The sequence below is a fragment of the Odocoileus virginianus genome, chromosome 13, assembly GCF_023699985.2.
Source record: "Odocoileus virginianus isolate 20LAN1187 ecotype Illinois chromosome 13, Ovbor_1.2, whole genome shotgun sequence".
NCBI lineage: Eukaryota > Metazoa > Chordata > Mammalia > Artiodactyla > Cervidae > Odocoileus > Odocoileus virginianus.
Genome location: NC_069686.1, coordinates 20,555,064 through 20,571,796, shown reverse-complemented (window position 1 = coordinate 20,571,796; position 16,733 = coordinate 20,555,064). Strand labels below are relative to the sequence as shown.

At 40.9% G+C, this 16,733-nt stretch overlaps 1 protein-coding gene across 1 annotated transcript in view; it reads right to left on the bottom strand.

Annotated features, from left to right (window-relative positions):
• LRP2 (LDL receptor related protein 2) overlaps positions 1–16,733 on the bottom strand; it is a 153,660-nt gene that overhangs the window by 14,670 nt on the left and 122,257 nt on the right. The window contains exons 59-68 of the mRNA XM_070476367.1: positions 16,059–16,175; positions 15,346–15,462; positions 14,330–14,467; positions 11,792–11,914; positions 10,211–10,339; positions 7,044–7,175; positions 6,010–6,141; positions 4,455–4,598; positions 2,798–2,963; positions 1,091–1,219 (exon numbers count right to left, since the gene is read on the bottom strand). Coding sequence (XP_070332468.1) covers positions 1,091–1,219; positions 2,798–2,963; positions 4,455–4,598; positions 6,010–6,141; positions 7,044–7,175; positions 10,211–10,339; positions 11,792–11,914; positions 14,330–14,467; positions 15,346–15,462; positions 16,059–16,175 — 1,327 coding nt within the window. The remainder of the gene's footprint in view (positions 1–1,090; positions 1,220–2,797; positions 2,964–4,454; positions 4,599–6,009; positions 6,142–7,043; positions 7,176–10,210; positions 10,340–11,791; positions 11,915–14,329; positions 14,468–15,345; positions 15,463–16,058; positions 16,176–16,733) is intronic.

Here is a 16,733-nt window from a genome sequence, read left to right as displayed (position 1 = left end):
CACATTCCAAACACAACCTGGACAGCCCTGTCCTACGATATATATCCAGACCCTTCAACATATAATCACAAAAGCTGTTTCTTGAATGTCCGCTGTATAAGAAGGCACTATCCTGTGTTTGGAATGTATCCGAGAAAAAAAATAAAAGATTCCTTTCCTCATCCTAGCTCTTTGAAAATGTATTATTTTGCATCCAATTAATACTGGATTGTAGAAGAAGTGAGTAAACCAAGGATTACACCACGCTAAGTACCTAGAAAGGATCAGGCAAGCAAGATAAATGGATGGTGCAGGGCGGCTGTGAATGTAGAGTGATGGGGAAGCACCACATTAAGCCAAGCTCTAGCCTAAGCATTCCAGGCAATGCTGAGTCAAGGAAGGCATATCCATGTAAGGTTACCAGTTATTCTGATTTTTCAAACCAGAAATACAAATATATATATTTTTTTTAATTTTAATGTTATCAGGACTTTCCCGGTGGTCCAGTGGTTAAGAATCCACCTTCCAATGCAGCAGACTTGGATTCTATCCCTGGTTGGGGAACTAAGATCCCACATACCTCAGGGGAGCTAAGCCTATGCCCCGCAACTATAAAGAAATCCTCACATTGCAACAAAGAGCCCACGTGCTGAAACTAAGACCTGATGCAGCCAATAAATAAATAAATCATCTTTTAAATATGTAACGCTATCAACTACATTTACTTAAAGCTCTGAAGTTCAAGTCCAATAAGTATATGGGCCATATTTAGCCCATCAGCCACCACTTTGCAATCTCTAGTCTAAACCAATCATCAGGTGTTAACTCAATCCCTAAATTCTGCTGAGAAATGTGTGGATTTTAGACAAACCACGGTGTCAAAAAATGTGGCTAAACTCTTCCCCATACACAGTGTCTGTCTACTGAAGTCTGTTTGGTCCTAAATGATCTTTAGGGCATATTATAGTTCTTGAAAACAGTCATAGCTGTCACTCAAAAAAGTCCAAGGACAACTTCAGTACAATTGGGAATAATTGAAAATTATTGAAAATAATTTTTTTCAGAACCCAGTGGAAAATATTGAACATTAAGGACTCCTTCAAGTACTTACCCTAGTTTGGGATTCACAACTATTGCAGCTGGTTGATCCAGTTCAGTGGAAATCAGCCACTTTCTGTACCTTCCATCAAGTTCAGCCACTTCAATCCGTTGCCTCCTGGCATCTGACCAGTAAATATGCCTGAATTTAGAGAGACGAAGTTAAACAACTGTGAAGTCTAGACTGGACTTTCGGGGTAGAGGTGTGAAGACAAGAGCATTTAGTTTGGAAGTTCTGGCCAGCGAGACAGTTACTCAGACACCAGTGATGAGAGCACAACCTCTGTCTCTCAGGAATGCCCCAGTCTCTTCAGCCAAGGGGACCTCTGAGGGAAGTTACAAGTGATGGGGTGTGGGGTGAAGGGGCTATTCAGTGAAGCAGCTGTATCAGCCAGGACTGGCAATGATGGTGACCCTCACACCTGGCGTGATTATGAGACAACTGCTTCTAGGTAGGAGTCGTGAGGCACTGTGGGCCTTTCATTCTGACTGCCTGTGGGTCAGCTTCCTCCTCAGCCAAGAGTCCACCAGAATCATTAGGAATCTGGCATCAGCTTCAAGGATGAGTGGAAATAGCCACTCAAAATAGCAAACTCAGCAAAGCCGCCCTGCCCTTATTCCTCAGGCTTCAGGTCTCAGTCTCAAGCAGAAAGAGCTGCAGTACTTTCTTAAATTCACTCATTCACTAAGGCTGAGAAAGAGGTAAAACTTCAAAGAAGAAGAAAGATCTGCCGTTGCCAGGATGGTTTTCAGAAGGAGGTGCTAAAGTCTAGAGGTGCCAGTTCGTGACTCTTTGAGGTCTTGTTTCCTGACAAGAGTTGCTGAAATGAGTCTCCTGTTATCCTGCAGGTCCAGTGGGACCTGCCTAACTTCTGCAGAGATGCTCAAGTCTTCCAGGAGTACTAGACAAGTGTGTGAAGAGGTGAAAATTAATGCCATAGATGACTCTCTGTTGTCTCAGAGGACAGCAAACATTTTCCACTACTACTTCATTAGAAGGACATAATGATTCTACAAATGATCGAGTTCTGATTGTAATGTAGTCACTTTCCCATAAATGTTATTCCAATCCAAGGCTCTTCCTTGAAGAATGCTTCTTCCACATCAGTTTGCCTCTCATGAATCTATCTGATGATAAACCTACTTAAGGTTCTTATTTAGGCATCATTTAAACTGGCTCTGGTTCCTGAAGTTCTAGAAGAGCACCCTTCTTAGCTCAAACCCAAAGCTTAAACAGGAAGGTCAAACTTCCAATCTGTTCAGATAACACAGCCTGCTAGGAACACAATGTGTGGACTGTTCCTCCTCAAAATAATCAGCATCAAGGAAAGTGTTTCCCCTCAACTGCTTTGCTGGTAGAATGCAAGGCTGTCACATTTCTTCACTGAATGAGCAGTGCTTCCATACTGAAAGTTCATTTTGGAATCCAGAATTCTGTTGCCAAAAATGCTCTCCTAGATAAAATATAAAATCTTGACCTTGGGGCTTTCCCCACATTTTTGAGGCACACAGAATATAGGAAGTGATAAGGTTTAGCCCATTACCCCTTTGGGTAAGCAGAGGTAGATGCTGGGACGGGAGTTAGTCCAGGCATCACTCAGCTGCCCCGAGGCTGGGTGCACCCATAATCTGGGTCAATTCAATTCATGTGCCAAGCTGAGCAGAGGGTAGCTCTGACCAGGAAAGTAGAATAGGCAGAAGAAAATGAAGCTACACTTACCTTCCAACCCAGTCCACTGCTAATCCATCAGGCTGCACTATATATTTCAGATCCAGGTTAATTTCCATCACAGGATTATTGCTTCCAGATTCAAAGTTGGGAATGTAGGCACGTTTGATAGCACCGAAATTGGAGCCCTCCCCTAGAACAGTGTAATATACAACACCTGCGGAGATGAGACACATGGATCAGGTGCATGTAACCAGCATCAGGGAAGGGAAGACCTGGAGTCTAATCAGGTGAAGGACTGTTCACTCACTGATGCCCCTGCTTCCTCAGTGTTCCTGTAATACTAACAGTTCAATGAAACCACTATGATCAAACCTCAAAATCTGTCAGACTTGAGATACTCGCTGTAAAAATTTCAACTGATAACCTACTGATAATTAGTCATCTCTATTTAACGGTAATTCATTAAAATATATTTCAGCCAAGAGCCTGTTTACCCTCATTAAGATCATGTTCTAGTTTCAAAAAAAGAATATATAGATTAACTAGGGTCAAACTGTTCTGTTAAGAGTTTAAGTCCATACTGGCAATAATGAAGCTGTGTAGAAGAGAAGTCTTATTTTATGTATAAACTAAAAGATACTGAATAGCAGGCACTTTAAACAGCATAGGAAGGGACTTTCCTATGGTCCAGTGATTAAGACTTAGCCTTCCACTGCAGGGAACGGGGGTTCGATCCCTGGTCAGGGAACTAAGATCCCACATGCCACATACTGTGGCCAAAAAAAATAAAATTTTCTTTTTAAAAGCATAGGAAGACTGTGCCTTTCAGGGCACACACTTCTCTAGGTAGGAACCATTCTTGAAAAGTTTACTGCATTGTACAATGAAATGTGAAAACACAATAATAATAAATCTTACATAGTTAGTTTGCAAAGCATGTTCATATCTATCATCTCATTTGACTTTCAAAACAACTCTCAAAGGGAGTCAGGCTGAGCAAGATTACTGCTCTTATTTTACAGAAAAGAAATAGAGATCCAGAGAATTGTTACAATTATTTAAGGTCATAAAGCCAGTAGATGAGGGAGACAGGCATACAATATAAGTTTTTCTGCCCAACAACCATCTCCCACAGGCCATACAGAACCATAAGAGACTTAGCAGTAAGCATCACTCATTTTTCCTTCATCAACTACCCACCACATACACTAAACTAGATGCTGGGTCAGATGCCAGGCATGTGGAGATGAATTCGATTCAATCTCTGTCTCCAAAGAGCATGTGGTTAAGGTGTAGGGAGAAGGATGTGTGGACAACTAGCTGTAAACTCAATCCAATGTGGATAAAATGGTGCACAGAATTATGAAAGATACCAGAGGGGAGGTGACTTTGAACTGGGTCTTTGAGTGGAAATGTTCCAACCATACAGCAGTGGGGAAGAACAGTCTTGGCAAGAGCAAAGACAAGGAGACAGTGAACAAAGGGATGTGAGGCGGTCCTGAAAGGACAGTCCCCAGAGATGGGAGAAGGTTCAGTGAGAAGGTGGGAAACAGGCTGGGACACACGGTCACACTAAATGGTCTGGAGCATGCCAGGTGGGAGGAGCACCCACTTACTCATTAAAAATCAGTTCCCCAAAGTTCAACACCTTATAACTCAGTGTATTCAACTGATATCGGTGACAGATGTCAGGTCTCATACTCACTGAGGCCTGTGCCCTCCGGATCCCAATCATAATCCATAGCCTGAATGCGCTCCTGGTCTTCCAGGTACTCTGAGAACTGAAGAGATGAGAGGTTGTATTTTCGAATTCTCACATTTTCAGGCAGTAGCAGCAAAGGAGGACTACCTGGAAACAAAAGAAGGGCTGATTAATCTATTTGAATTCTACCTGAATTTTGGTTATAAAACAGCAGATATCCTCCCTGTCCTTACACACACACACACATTTTTCTAGGAACTGAACTCTGCTAATCAGTGGAGCTGACCATAAACTGGGTTGCAAAATCTGTAACATTCTTGTCTCCATTTCTGTTAGGGATATAATCAGTTCTTTAGATAACGATTTAAAGCAAAGCAAAGACTGAGATCCCTGGATAGCTACCTCTTTTTCACTGATTTTTTTTTTCACTGACAATAAAACATATAAGATTGCAGACATTCAGTCTCAGAAGAAATTCAATATGTAGAGACTTACCCAGAAGTCTTCATTTCTCATTCTTTACTGACAGATTTTGATGATTCTTTTAGCAGGTAATCAGCTCCATGACCCAATTTAGCTTCTAACTAATGACAAAAAACCAGCTTGTTCTTGTTTTTTTTTTTTTTAGTTAAAGCAGCTATGTAAATAGTGACTATTCCAAGATACACTGTCTAGAATTTTTTTAATTTACTTGCATAATGTCAATCAAACCCAATTTAAGTAACTTTTAAAAGTTCATTTTATGTATTTCCTTTATCTTGATATAATGTTTTACATAAATTTCTCATTTCAGTCATCTCTTTGGATAAAAGAGTTGAAGATTTTCTAATTTGCTGCTTAATTACCACACCAACTGCTCAAATGCCTTCACCCTAGTTTGCATTCAGAGTCAAAAATGCTTAGAGGGTAAAATATTTAAGTATGCTAGTCAAATGTATGCTTTGTACAAAAACTCAATTTGTACAAAGAAATTGAACAGTCATTTTACCCTTAATATGCAAAATAAAAATGTCGCCTTCTTATCAATTCCTTAAACTCAATTACAAACTTTAAATTCATATCCATAAGATTATAAAGACTCCTTTACTGAGATATGCTGATTTACATCAGAACTCTGGAAATCTGGACTGGATACTTCTGACTTTCTCTTTTGCCATTTTTATGTAGTCTCTATTTCTGCTTTCACTCAGGCCTGATTCACAGATACTGGCATTAACCAAAAATGTAGAGCTAATGATTGAAGTCATGAATAAGCCAGACTCTTTCTGTCTGTGATCAATAGTCCATGAACAACAAAAAAAGGTTTGTCAACAGAGTGTTCCTGATCTGCCCCAACTGACTATGACCCATTGAATGGGATGTGTTTTGTGACCTGTTTTGGATTACTGGACCTCAAACCTTGACCTCAGTGGAGTGGAAGGCTTTGCTGACCACCATCCTACACAGAAGCATTTGTTGTCTGAATCCTCTGGAGAGGCCTATCTTGTCCACTTTTTTAGTTTTTATCCAGGTAGAACAGAGGCTAAATCCAGACTAATACCCCATCAGCGCATCATACCGTCAGCCGCACACCGTTCTCCGTATCTGTCACTCAGCGATGTGAACCCTTCGGCGCAGGAACACTCATAACTTCCTTTGGTGTTATGGCAGATCTGGGGACAACTCCCAAACTGCAAACATTCATTGATGTCTGCAGGCAAAATAAAACCAAGTGAGCAACATCTGCTTAGAGCCCATCCCTTCCTTAGAGATCCTGCTTCTGTTTAAATCCATATTCATAAGCAATAAGGATGAGAAAAGTGCAGATGAACACAAGTCATGATGCCAACATTTGCAGAACACTGACCAAACTTCAGATACTATTTCACATGCATTTCAAGTTCTTCCCTCATTTAATCTTCAAAAACGACTCTCTCAGGTATGAACTGTTACTGAATCCAAAGTCCCAAAGACCAGATTTAAACAGAAGCAGTCTGATTCTGTACAACAGCAGAACAAGATTTTCCTTTGGGGAAGCAGCTGTTATGCCACTGGTATTTGGTACCACTTCCCTCCTGCTACGTGGCTCCAGGAAGGGGCGGCACGGATTTGGCTTTTCCAATTGAGTTCTTAGGCATCAGCCCTCAAAAGAACTATTCTAATCATCTGAGTATGGTACATCATGAAATAGGAACAGTATTCAAATGATCAAATACACCTAAAATCCTACTTGATATTTACCATCTTGGTAAGTGTCCCATCTTAGAATTCATTTACATAAGTCTGACATATGGAGGGGTGTAATAAATACGTATTGTCTGAAGAAAGGCATACTTATGTTTGTTAAAAAGAAATTTTGATCTCACACACTGATACAATAAGGAGCCATCATCATCCATGCCTTCATGCATCACATCAATTTCACAGACATTACTGAAGATGAACGATCACCCAGTGCTATGCCAGACACCGATAAGAGAGCATGGGAAAAAAGCAACCAGCATGAGCTCAGCCGCATGAAGGGAATTAAACCATGTTTAATAAAAGGGAATGAGTGGAGAACCTAAAAAGCACAAGGTTCTCCTAATAGGAACTGGAGGAAATATACTCTACCTTCACAGAGGTTTCTGTCAATGCTATCGGCTTTGAATCCGGGTCTACAGGAGCAGATGAATCCTCCTTCACGTAACTGGGTACAGTTGTGTTCACACAGATTTTCAGCACATGATCTGTCTTTTCCTCTATCTGAAATGCAAAATCCCAGCATTACAAATGAAAGATACAAAGCAGATCAAGCACAAGTGAACACTCAAGTGGCCCATCAGAAGAACACCTCCAGATGGACCATAGCCCACCAGGCTCCTCTGTCCATGGGATTCTCCAGGTAAGAATACTGAAGTAGGTTGCCATGCCCTCCTCAGGGGCTCTTCCTGACCCAGGGATCAAACTCGTGTCCCTTAAATCTTCTGCATTGGCAGGCAGGTTCTTTACCACTAATGCCACCTAGGAAGCCCAGATTTTATATATATATATATATATATATATATATATATATATATATATATATTTCTACATATATATAATATATACATCTCATGTGTGTATATATGTATATATAGCATATATATACACACACATATAAATAGAAGGCATTGACCTTGTTTAAAAGAAAAGGAGAAGGAGAAAAGGAAATGAAAAGGAAAGCAAATGGATGAGCAGCACCCAAGAACTGGTATTTAAAATGAGAATTTCTATGTCTTAGTCAAACTGGCCCAATGCAGTAAGACTGAATTCCATCACAGATCCGCTTAATATCTGAAAAGAAATGTTGCCTCCATACCACATTAATGCCTGGGCTACCTAGTCCCCTTAAATAAACCCTGCTTTTAATTAAATGTCATTTGAATAGATCTGAGAGAATAGCATTGAAATATGTATATATCAAGGGTGAAACAGATTGCCAGCCCAGGTTGGATGCATGAGACAAGTGCTCAGGGCTGGTGCACTGGGAAGACCCAGAGGGATGGGATGGAGAGGGAGGCGGGAGGGGGGATTGGGATGGGGAACACATGTAAATCCATGGCTGATTCATGTCAATGTATGGCAAAAACCACTGCAGTACTGTAAAGTGATTAGCCTCCAACTAATAAAAATAAATGGTCGGGGGGAAGTACTATGGTGAAGAACCTGCCTTCAGGGCAGGAGACACCAGTTCGATTTCTGGTCCAGGAAGACCCTACACGCCATGGGGCAGCCAAGGCTATGCTCCACGACCACTGAGCCCGTGCTCTAGAGCCTTCGAGCGGCAACTACTGAAGCCTGTGAGCCTAGAGCCCACGCTCCACAAGAGCAGCCCCTAATCACCGCAACAATGAAGACCCAGCACAACCAAAAAATACAAACAATTCCTCAGCAAGGAAGTTACCTTAAAAAGGAAAGGTACTATGGCTGATTTTAAGGCTTTTCATTTGCACAGGCAACTGAAAGAGAAACCAATGCTTGACCCAAGCCTAACTTGGAAATACCCCAAAGTCCTGGAACCATTCACACTGTCAGTTAGTCTCCAGGCATCAGAACCCAAACCAACCTCTCGGTTCTGCAAATTCCCTCATGTTTATGCCTTTTAAATATTTAATTTAAGCCACATTATTATGTCAAAAACTCCAATCTTATTGAGAAAGTGTGTCAAACAAATGGCAAATCAACTAAATATGGTTGGTTCTTCATCTTCCTTTGTAACCCACCCAGGAGAAAAATTTGCCAGGAAATCCTTGAGGGACCTCAGAAAAAGTTGGAAGCATGTGGAGCTAACTAATGTTACTAAGTCCAGACTTGTAGGGTTTGAAGAACTCCCTTTTTCCTAAAAAGAGACTGAGGCCTGGCAATGTTAGTATGTACTCTTAAGCGGCACAGCTAGCGGCAGAGGAAGCGGGAGCCAGTTCTCCCAGTCTGGAGTCCCAGGACTGTTCCAATTCTGCCCCTGCCACTCTGTGTGACCTCAAGCAAGTTATTTAAACTCTCTGAGCTTTATTTTAGACATAACAGCAGTAATCCCCTGGAGCTAATTTAAGTAACAAATTAAAGAATGTATGTGGGGCTTCCCTGGTGGCTCAGTGGTGAAGAACCCATTTGCTAACGCAGGAAACACAGGTTCAATCCCTGGTCGGGGAGGATCCCACATACCATGGGGAAACTAAGCCCATGTGCCACAACCAACTACTGAGCCTGTGTTCTAGCCTGGAAGCTTCAACCACTGAAGCCCAGACATCCTAGAGCTTGTGCTCCACAAGAGAAGCCACTGCAACAAAAAGCCCACACACCGCAATGAAGAGCAGCCCCCTCTCCCCGCAACGGAAGGAAAGCCCCCGCATGGAAATGAAGACCTGGTGCAGCCAAAAATATATAAATAGATCAAAACTACATACATGAAAAAAAGAATGTATGTGAAAGCATTTCATAAATGCTATACAGGACTACCAAAGGGCAAATTATTAGCATGCCATTCCAACATTCACTTCACGTTAAGCTAGAATCATCCCTTGTTTGTGTACATCACACTTTTCCTATGTAAAAATCCTCTCTTAAAAGTAAGTGTTCCTTCCAAGGTCCCCTGTGACATTTCTGTTCTTTTAAAAATATATTTTTTTAATTTACTGGCAGTGCCAGGTCTTAGTTGCAGCATATGGGATCTTTAGTTGCAGCAAGTGGGATCTAGTTCCCCAACCAGGAATTGAACCAGGCCCCCTGCATTGGGAGCACAGAGTCTTAACCACTGGACCACTAAGAATGTCCTGACATTGCCATTCTTACCAACTACTCTTCCCCTCTGTGCCAAAGATACTGCATTTGGCTTAAGATGAAAAAAATGTGCAAACTAAGAAACAAAATAAACAGCTTTAAGGTGCTGAGAGCTACCTAGTGAACTGGGAAGAGGATGTGCCTTGCAGTTAAGGAGACCAGAGTTCAAATCCTGACTCAATTTCTTAATGACAGGGAGACACGGCCAATTTATTTAACCTGTAGGGTGGTTTCCTCATTTGTTTAAAAGAGAGTTACAGAGATATAAACAATTCCTAACTCACAGGCTTGTTACATGGATAAAATGAAATAGTCCATGCAGTATTCAGCACAATGTCTGGTATAGAAAAAGTATTCAATAAAGAAACACAGCATGTAAACTAAAGACAAATGTGGTTACTGTTTACTTTATGTTATTGCAAGTTTTTCAGTAAGGTAATCTGAGTTACTGCCATGAAGTACAAAAATAATTATTTACTTACTGCATCCCATCTCATCGAAATTGTCACCACAATCATTAACATGATCACACACCCGGTGCTGTGGAATGCAACGCCCATTGCTACACTTGAATTCATCCGGTGTACAAGGTCTAGGAGTCGGTGCTACACCTATAATTTAAGAATAAGTTCAAGTCAAAACATTTGCCTCTGCGAAACAAGACGCTTCCTTCTCTGGCAGAGACAGTGTTTCTCACAAATAAGCTGGTGCTTCCCTACAATTCCTGGTCTCTCTTGCAGTTAGCTTGGGGGCAGATCCAACCAATGGACTATAAGCGTAATGGACATCTGTCACTTCCAGGCCTAGGAAGTAAAGAAACTGTTTCCTCCATTTCTCTCTTCTCCCGTCTCAGCAACCTTGAAGACTATGCATTCCAGACGGCTTAATACAGGATGAAGGGGGCTGCCTGATCTTCCTCAAACTTTAGACCTCTGCTGGTGTAAGCCACTGAAATGTTGCAGTTCATCTACTGTGATGCCTAGCAGTGATTCCTCTAACATCCTCCTCCATGGGAAGAATTTTAGCTTCCTATCCCTTTTTTCCACTCTGGGATTTGATCATATCCTACAAATATGTGGCATGATTAATAGAGGAAGTGGAAACAGAAGAGGAAAAGGCAAACCTGCCCCAGTTTTTAAAAAAGGTTTTATTTCTAGGTTTTCATTCTTTTGTGTTATGCTTCAAACAAACATATTAACAATGTTATAACCATTGATTCATCCTACCCCAAAAAGGGGAAGAAGAGGGAGGGTACAAACTTGAACATGACAATAGGATCAAAGTCTGCCTGACATAGGATGGCAACTGGTGGTAAGCATTCTACAGCCACATCAATATAAGGAATAGAGAATAGAAAAGCATTTATCTAAATTTCCCCAGATAATATCCTTTTAGGAAAAAAGTAATTGGACTCAGGATAAATAACCTTTCTCACTGACTTTTTCTAGGTAAATTAAATTGCCCAGAAAATTAATCAGCCCTTTCCTTCACACAATGGATAGATGGAAAACAGTCTCAAAATGGAAAAGCATAGATTTTTCAATACCTAAAATATTAAATGCAGCCATTTATCTCGTAAAATAATCTATCATTTTTCCCTTCTGGGAAATGCATTTTCATTTTAAAGAAGGATATTAGATAAGCCCTGTGAACACTAGTGCTGCCTTATTCAACATGAGCTTTTCAGCAGGACATTGAGAAGTTCCCATCCCTAGATGAACAATTAGAAGCTCTAGGCTGAAGAGTGACCAAACCTTATCTTTGAAAAGAGATAAACCATTAGTTTTTCAAGTGGGACTCAAACCACTATTTAGTATTTGTTCTCACTTCCTTAAGGAACTTTCTAACATCTGGTTCAAATGAAACAGGAAGGATGGGGACGGGCTGCACCTGAGTACTGTGTGTTTAGGGAGTCTTGCAAACAACAATGTCCACGGAGATCTGCAGTCATATGCACAACTCAAGCCTCTACAGAACAAACTGAAATCCCTGAGGTACATTTTGTGGACTGCAGACAATTGCGGGCCTTTCTTTTTCCCTTCTCCCTTTGGACTTTTGCTTACAGAGCTCCTCTTTCTCATCACTTCCATCTCCACAGTCATCCTCCTGGTTGCACACCTCATGACGATAAATGCAGCGATTGTTGTCACACCGGAAACGGTATGGTGAGTCACAGGCAACATTTACTAGAACACAAGACGAAAAAGCAAAAGTTTACGTTAAGAGTAGAACATAAGAGTCAATATCTAAAAACACTCCTGTTGCCAGCATCAGGCTTGGGCTTGCTTGATTCGCCACTTATTGGCTTATTTGATTAACCAGTCGACAAACACATCTTGAGAGTCTCGTTGACACCCTGGCGCTGCGCTACGCACCAGGTTCAACTGGGGAAAGAAAGACACAGTCCTTATCCTCATGGGACTTTTATTCTAGCAGAAAAACCAACTTCACAAATTAACCATTCAACTACAACTGTGGTAAGGGCCCCAAAGGAAACATGCTATGAAAGCATCTACTGGGAAGATCTGACATAGACCTAGGGGAGGAGGGATCAGAAGAGGCTTCACGTGGGAAGTCTGGGTCGGGAAGAAGATGGCAGGCTTCTGGACCTGAATAAAAGATCTCTGTGGCTGGAGCACAGAGAGAGGAGGACAACAGTGGCCGGGAGGTTGGAGAGACCAGCAGGACTACACATGAACTCTCATCCTAACAGCCAGGAGCTCACTGTTCGTCCCTCTGACTACAGTCCAGAAAATGAAGTCTTCTCATTCAAGTTCTACACCATGATGGAATATCCTCCCTCAATTTCCTCACCTATTACTTTCAAAGTTGACATCTCAAAGCAAACACGGACTCATTCTGTTACCCAGAGTTAGATCTCTGGCTGATGCTCATGCTCCTGTGAGGAACCTACAGGTAAAACCCAGGGCCCTTGGTTGGAACAGGGACACGATCCTCTATGCATGTACCAGGAATTCAGAACTCAACACACAGGTGTTTTCCTCTTTCCCATGGACGACATGGGCTGTTTGATTTTCCTTCTGCCTTGGTACCACACACAGGAAGCAAGAGGAGAGATTTTTAATGAGGTTGAGGGAAAAAAAGAACAGCTGTAAAAGTTGGTTCTTGGAAGTATTGTTAATAGAACTTCACAAGGATTATTTGTGGTGAAAGGCAAATGTAACATTATAAAACAGCGCTGATCACTTTTTCATGTAGCTGTGTCTCTGGATCCCCAAAGTTCAATCTTTCTAACTATGGGCACTTTATCTTATAGTGGGAAACAACTTTTCCAGGATTTATTTGACAGTTACACATGTTTAAGGTCTTTTTCAAGATTCTGCAAGTGAAAAACAAAACAAACTATTGTTAGTTCCTTAGAAGAAAAGATGTGGCAAGGGAAATACTGGGATGCCACTGGGAAAATATAATGTAATTTATATTTTAATTATATAATATAATTAAATTCTCTTGATGGAAGGAATATTCTGATATATTATTTTCTAGAGTCAAATCATAAAATTGAATAGTGAGGGCTAAAATTAATAGTGGGGAATCTAGGAAATTGAATGGAAGAGGTGATGAGAACCTCAGAAGTGAACTACAGCTAAATGAGACTAAGAATTAAGAGTTTCAAGAGGATTGGATGGCTTCTACTTATGTGACATTCTTAAGATTGGCTTGTATCTGAATCACCTGGTGGGTGAGGGAGGGGTTGGGGAGGTGGGTGGGCAGCTTACTAATGCAGAGACTGCTGCCCTCCACTGCCAGAGATTCAGATTGGGTAGATGTGGGATGGGCCCATGAATCTGTGTTTCTAACAGGTCCCCAGGTGATACTGACTCTCTTAGTAACAGAGATGATGCCTGAGATCTCCAATGACTCAAGGCATGGAGCAAAATGATCAAAAAACAAACTTATGCTCATTCACTTTGCTAAAATCAGTAGTTTCCAACCAAGAGACCAAATTAAAACCTAAGGAGCTTTTTCAGTATATTTTTGCCCAGACCCAAAATGTCCTTGGACATTGATAGGTCTAAGCCTGAGGTGGGACCAGAGCATGTGCTTCCAAAGCACTTTTCCCCAAGGGATTCAGATGGGTACCCACATTGAGATTGACTGATTTAAAAAATAAATATGCATCATACAACAGAAAGGAATTAGATGGGCTTGAATTATGATGTAAAGTGAAGTGAGTTTAAATATTAACTGGTTTTAATATTTCCTAAAGGGGTTCTGTGAAGCTCCAGGGGTTTGGCAGAAGTACTCTGAGGGGCACCGAAAGTGGGGTGGAGCAGGAGAGATACACACTCCACCCTAACTCAGACTTTGACCACAACAGACCTGCCTTTATTTATGCGTGTTGGTTTTCCAACAATTTCTTTTGAGGATACTGTTTTCAAAGGCCACAAAAATGTTTAAAACTATGGATGTCTGCCCAACTTTCTCATGTCCCAAGTAGAAGAATAAGCAGGAAGGCCAAATGAAAGTGCACTAATCAGATCATGTGTTCAACAACACGAAAATTGTACAAATGCCCCCCCCCACTTATGCTCCACATAAGAAACATTGACAACACCACCCCTCAATCTCTCACTCACAGCACAGATGAAGTTCTTCATCGGAACCATCTCCACAGTCATTATCACCATCACATTTCCAAGATGAATGGATACAAACATGATTTTTACATTCAAACATAGTAGCTGGACAGTATGCACCATTGGGAAAGCGGGTGGCTGTCAGTGGGGAGAAGACATATTCAAATTATTAGAAAAAGATACTTTCTGGAAAGCTAGTTGGCTATTTCTCCTTTTATAGAGAGAATTCTCCTAATAGAAAGTGTTCCATTATAGCCTGCTCTTTCCTGATTCAACCACACAAGTACTGTGGCCTTAAACCATCTGAAATTCTGATGGAATGTTTCTTAAGGATAATTGACTAAGCCCAGTATTTAATGACATGAGTCATTCTATGAACAGCATTGGGTTTTTTCTTTTTCAGGTAAGTGAAACTTTTCAGCAGTGCCAGCACTGGTTTTTCCTATCATACATTTAAAGTCTCTTGGAAACCAAGGTTTTAAGATGTGGCAACTACATGATCAACAAAATCCATCATAGATAAGCATCAATAGTTAATATTTATTCAGTGGTTCAAAAAGACTAAAATACAAATGATCATATAGGCTTTATACTTTTAAACAATTTTATATCCCTTTGTTACAATTCAGAAAATGCTTAATGCTAGAACTTCAATGTGGTTGAATACATTTATTCATTGCTTGAATATTCTTTTCCTGCCAAGTTTTATCTGATTAATGATTTGTAGAGTAGTTGATAATATATAAATACTTTCATTACCACAGACATAATATTCTCTCTCTCTCTCTCTCTCTCTCTATATATATATATATATATATATATAATATTTGAAATATTATTAGTGAAATGTACTTGAATGACTACTGTTAAATATATAGACATGATGACTCAAGCTCCATGTCAATTGATAATTATCAATGAATGCTGAATAGAAAATATCTATGACCTTTCAATCTAAGAGGCAGTGGCTAATGGGTCTAAACAGCCATAACCATACCAATTGTCTAGAAACTTACGACAATTGGCTTCATCAGAGGCATCGTGACAGTCAGCCAACCCATTGCACTTCAAATGTTCAGAAACACAGTGCCCACTATCACACTGAAAATATCCAGGACGGCAGGTCATCATCTCTGAAAAGGAAAGAATGTTATTTCGAAGGTGCCTTGGTATTCTCAGACAAGTCCTAGCTCTATCGAGGGTAGTAAGTATTCTAACACATTCCTATCCATACTCAGTGACTGGCTCACAACAAACCCACAACTTATGGTTAGTGAGTGAGTAAACTCTCAAAAGTTACACCTTCCCCATTCAAGATATGGAGATGGAGGTACCAATCTCTCCTCAAGTTAAAATGAGATTTTAAAAACTCTCTTGTGATTTTCCCCTATTATTGGGGATGCTCTTAGAATGCTTAGAATGCTCTAAGGTAATCATAAATCATAGAAAGTACAGAGAAGAAGGTACTGTCATGCTAAGGTTTATATATTACCTCAAATACACAAAAATCATCTTACTCTATAAAACCTTACAAACACACATTGGAAGTCCCTGTCGTTTTGTGGCTAAGGCAAGTCCAGCTCTTTGTGACCCTGTGAACTGTAGCTCGCCAGGGTCCTCTATCCGTGGGATTTCCCAAGAAAGAATACCGAATTTCCTACTCTCCTCCAATATGCTGACCCTAGTACAAGATTCCATGGGAAGCCCCTCAAATTGCTGAAACAGTTACCGCAGTCCCGCTCATCTGAGTTGTCCCCACAGTCGTTGGCTTGGTCACAGACCCATCGAGAAGGAATACAGCTCTGATCATCACACCGAAACTCGCTCTCCGTGCACTTCCGGGGGGCTGAAAAGGAAAGCCACGTGGCCACTGGAGGGCACCGGGAGTCGTACACAGTGGGCCGGCTTGCAGACTGGCCTAAGTGTCCTCTGCGCCCAGCCCCTCCTGTGCCCCAAGTCCCAGACCATCCAATCTGCAAAAATAGACTTTTCACTTTAACTGTAAGTCTGCTTTTACTCAGCTATAATTGCAGGTGAGACCAGCACCCTGATTCTCTCCACAGCCCATACTTTCTCATTTCCAAAAGGAGACTAAAGTTAGAGTATATTTCATGTTAGTTAATCTGAAATTGATACATATCATAAGGCAATGATGTAAGTCACCTCAAGTTCTTTTTGAAAAAAAGATGTTGTTGAGTGTAAATACATTAACAGACAAAAGATATACCTGCATAAATATTCTTTTCCTAGAGTGTGATTACAATCTGCTAAGGAGAAGGTGAAAAGTAGAAATGTACCAGTCAGAAAGCAAGAGATCAGACAGCCATCATCCTACCCTTTGAGGATGGCATTGACAGTTGAGTTGCAAAGAGCAGACATCACCACTCCAATGGCACATGGGAAA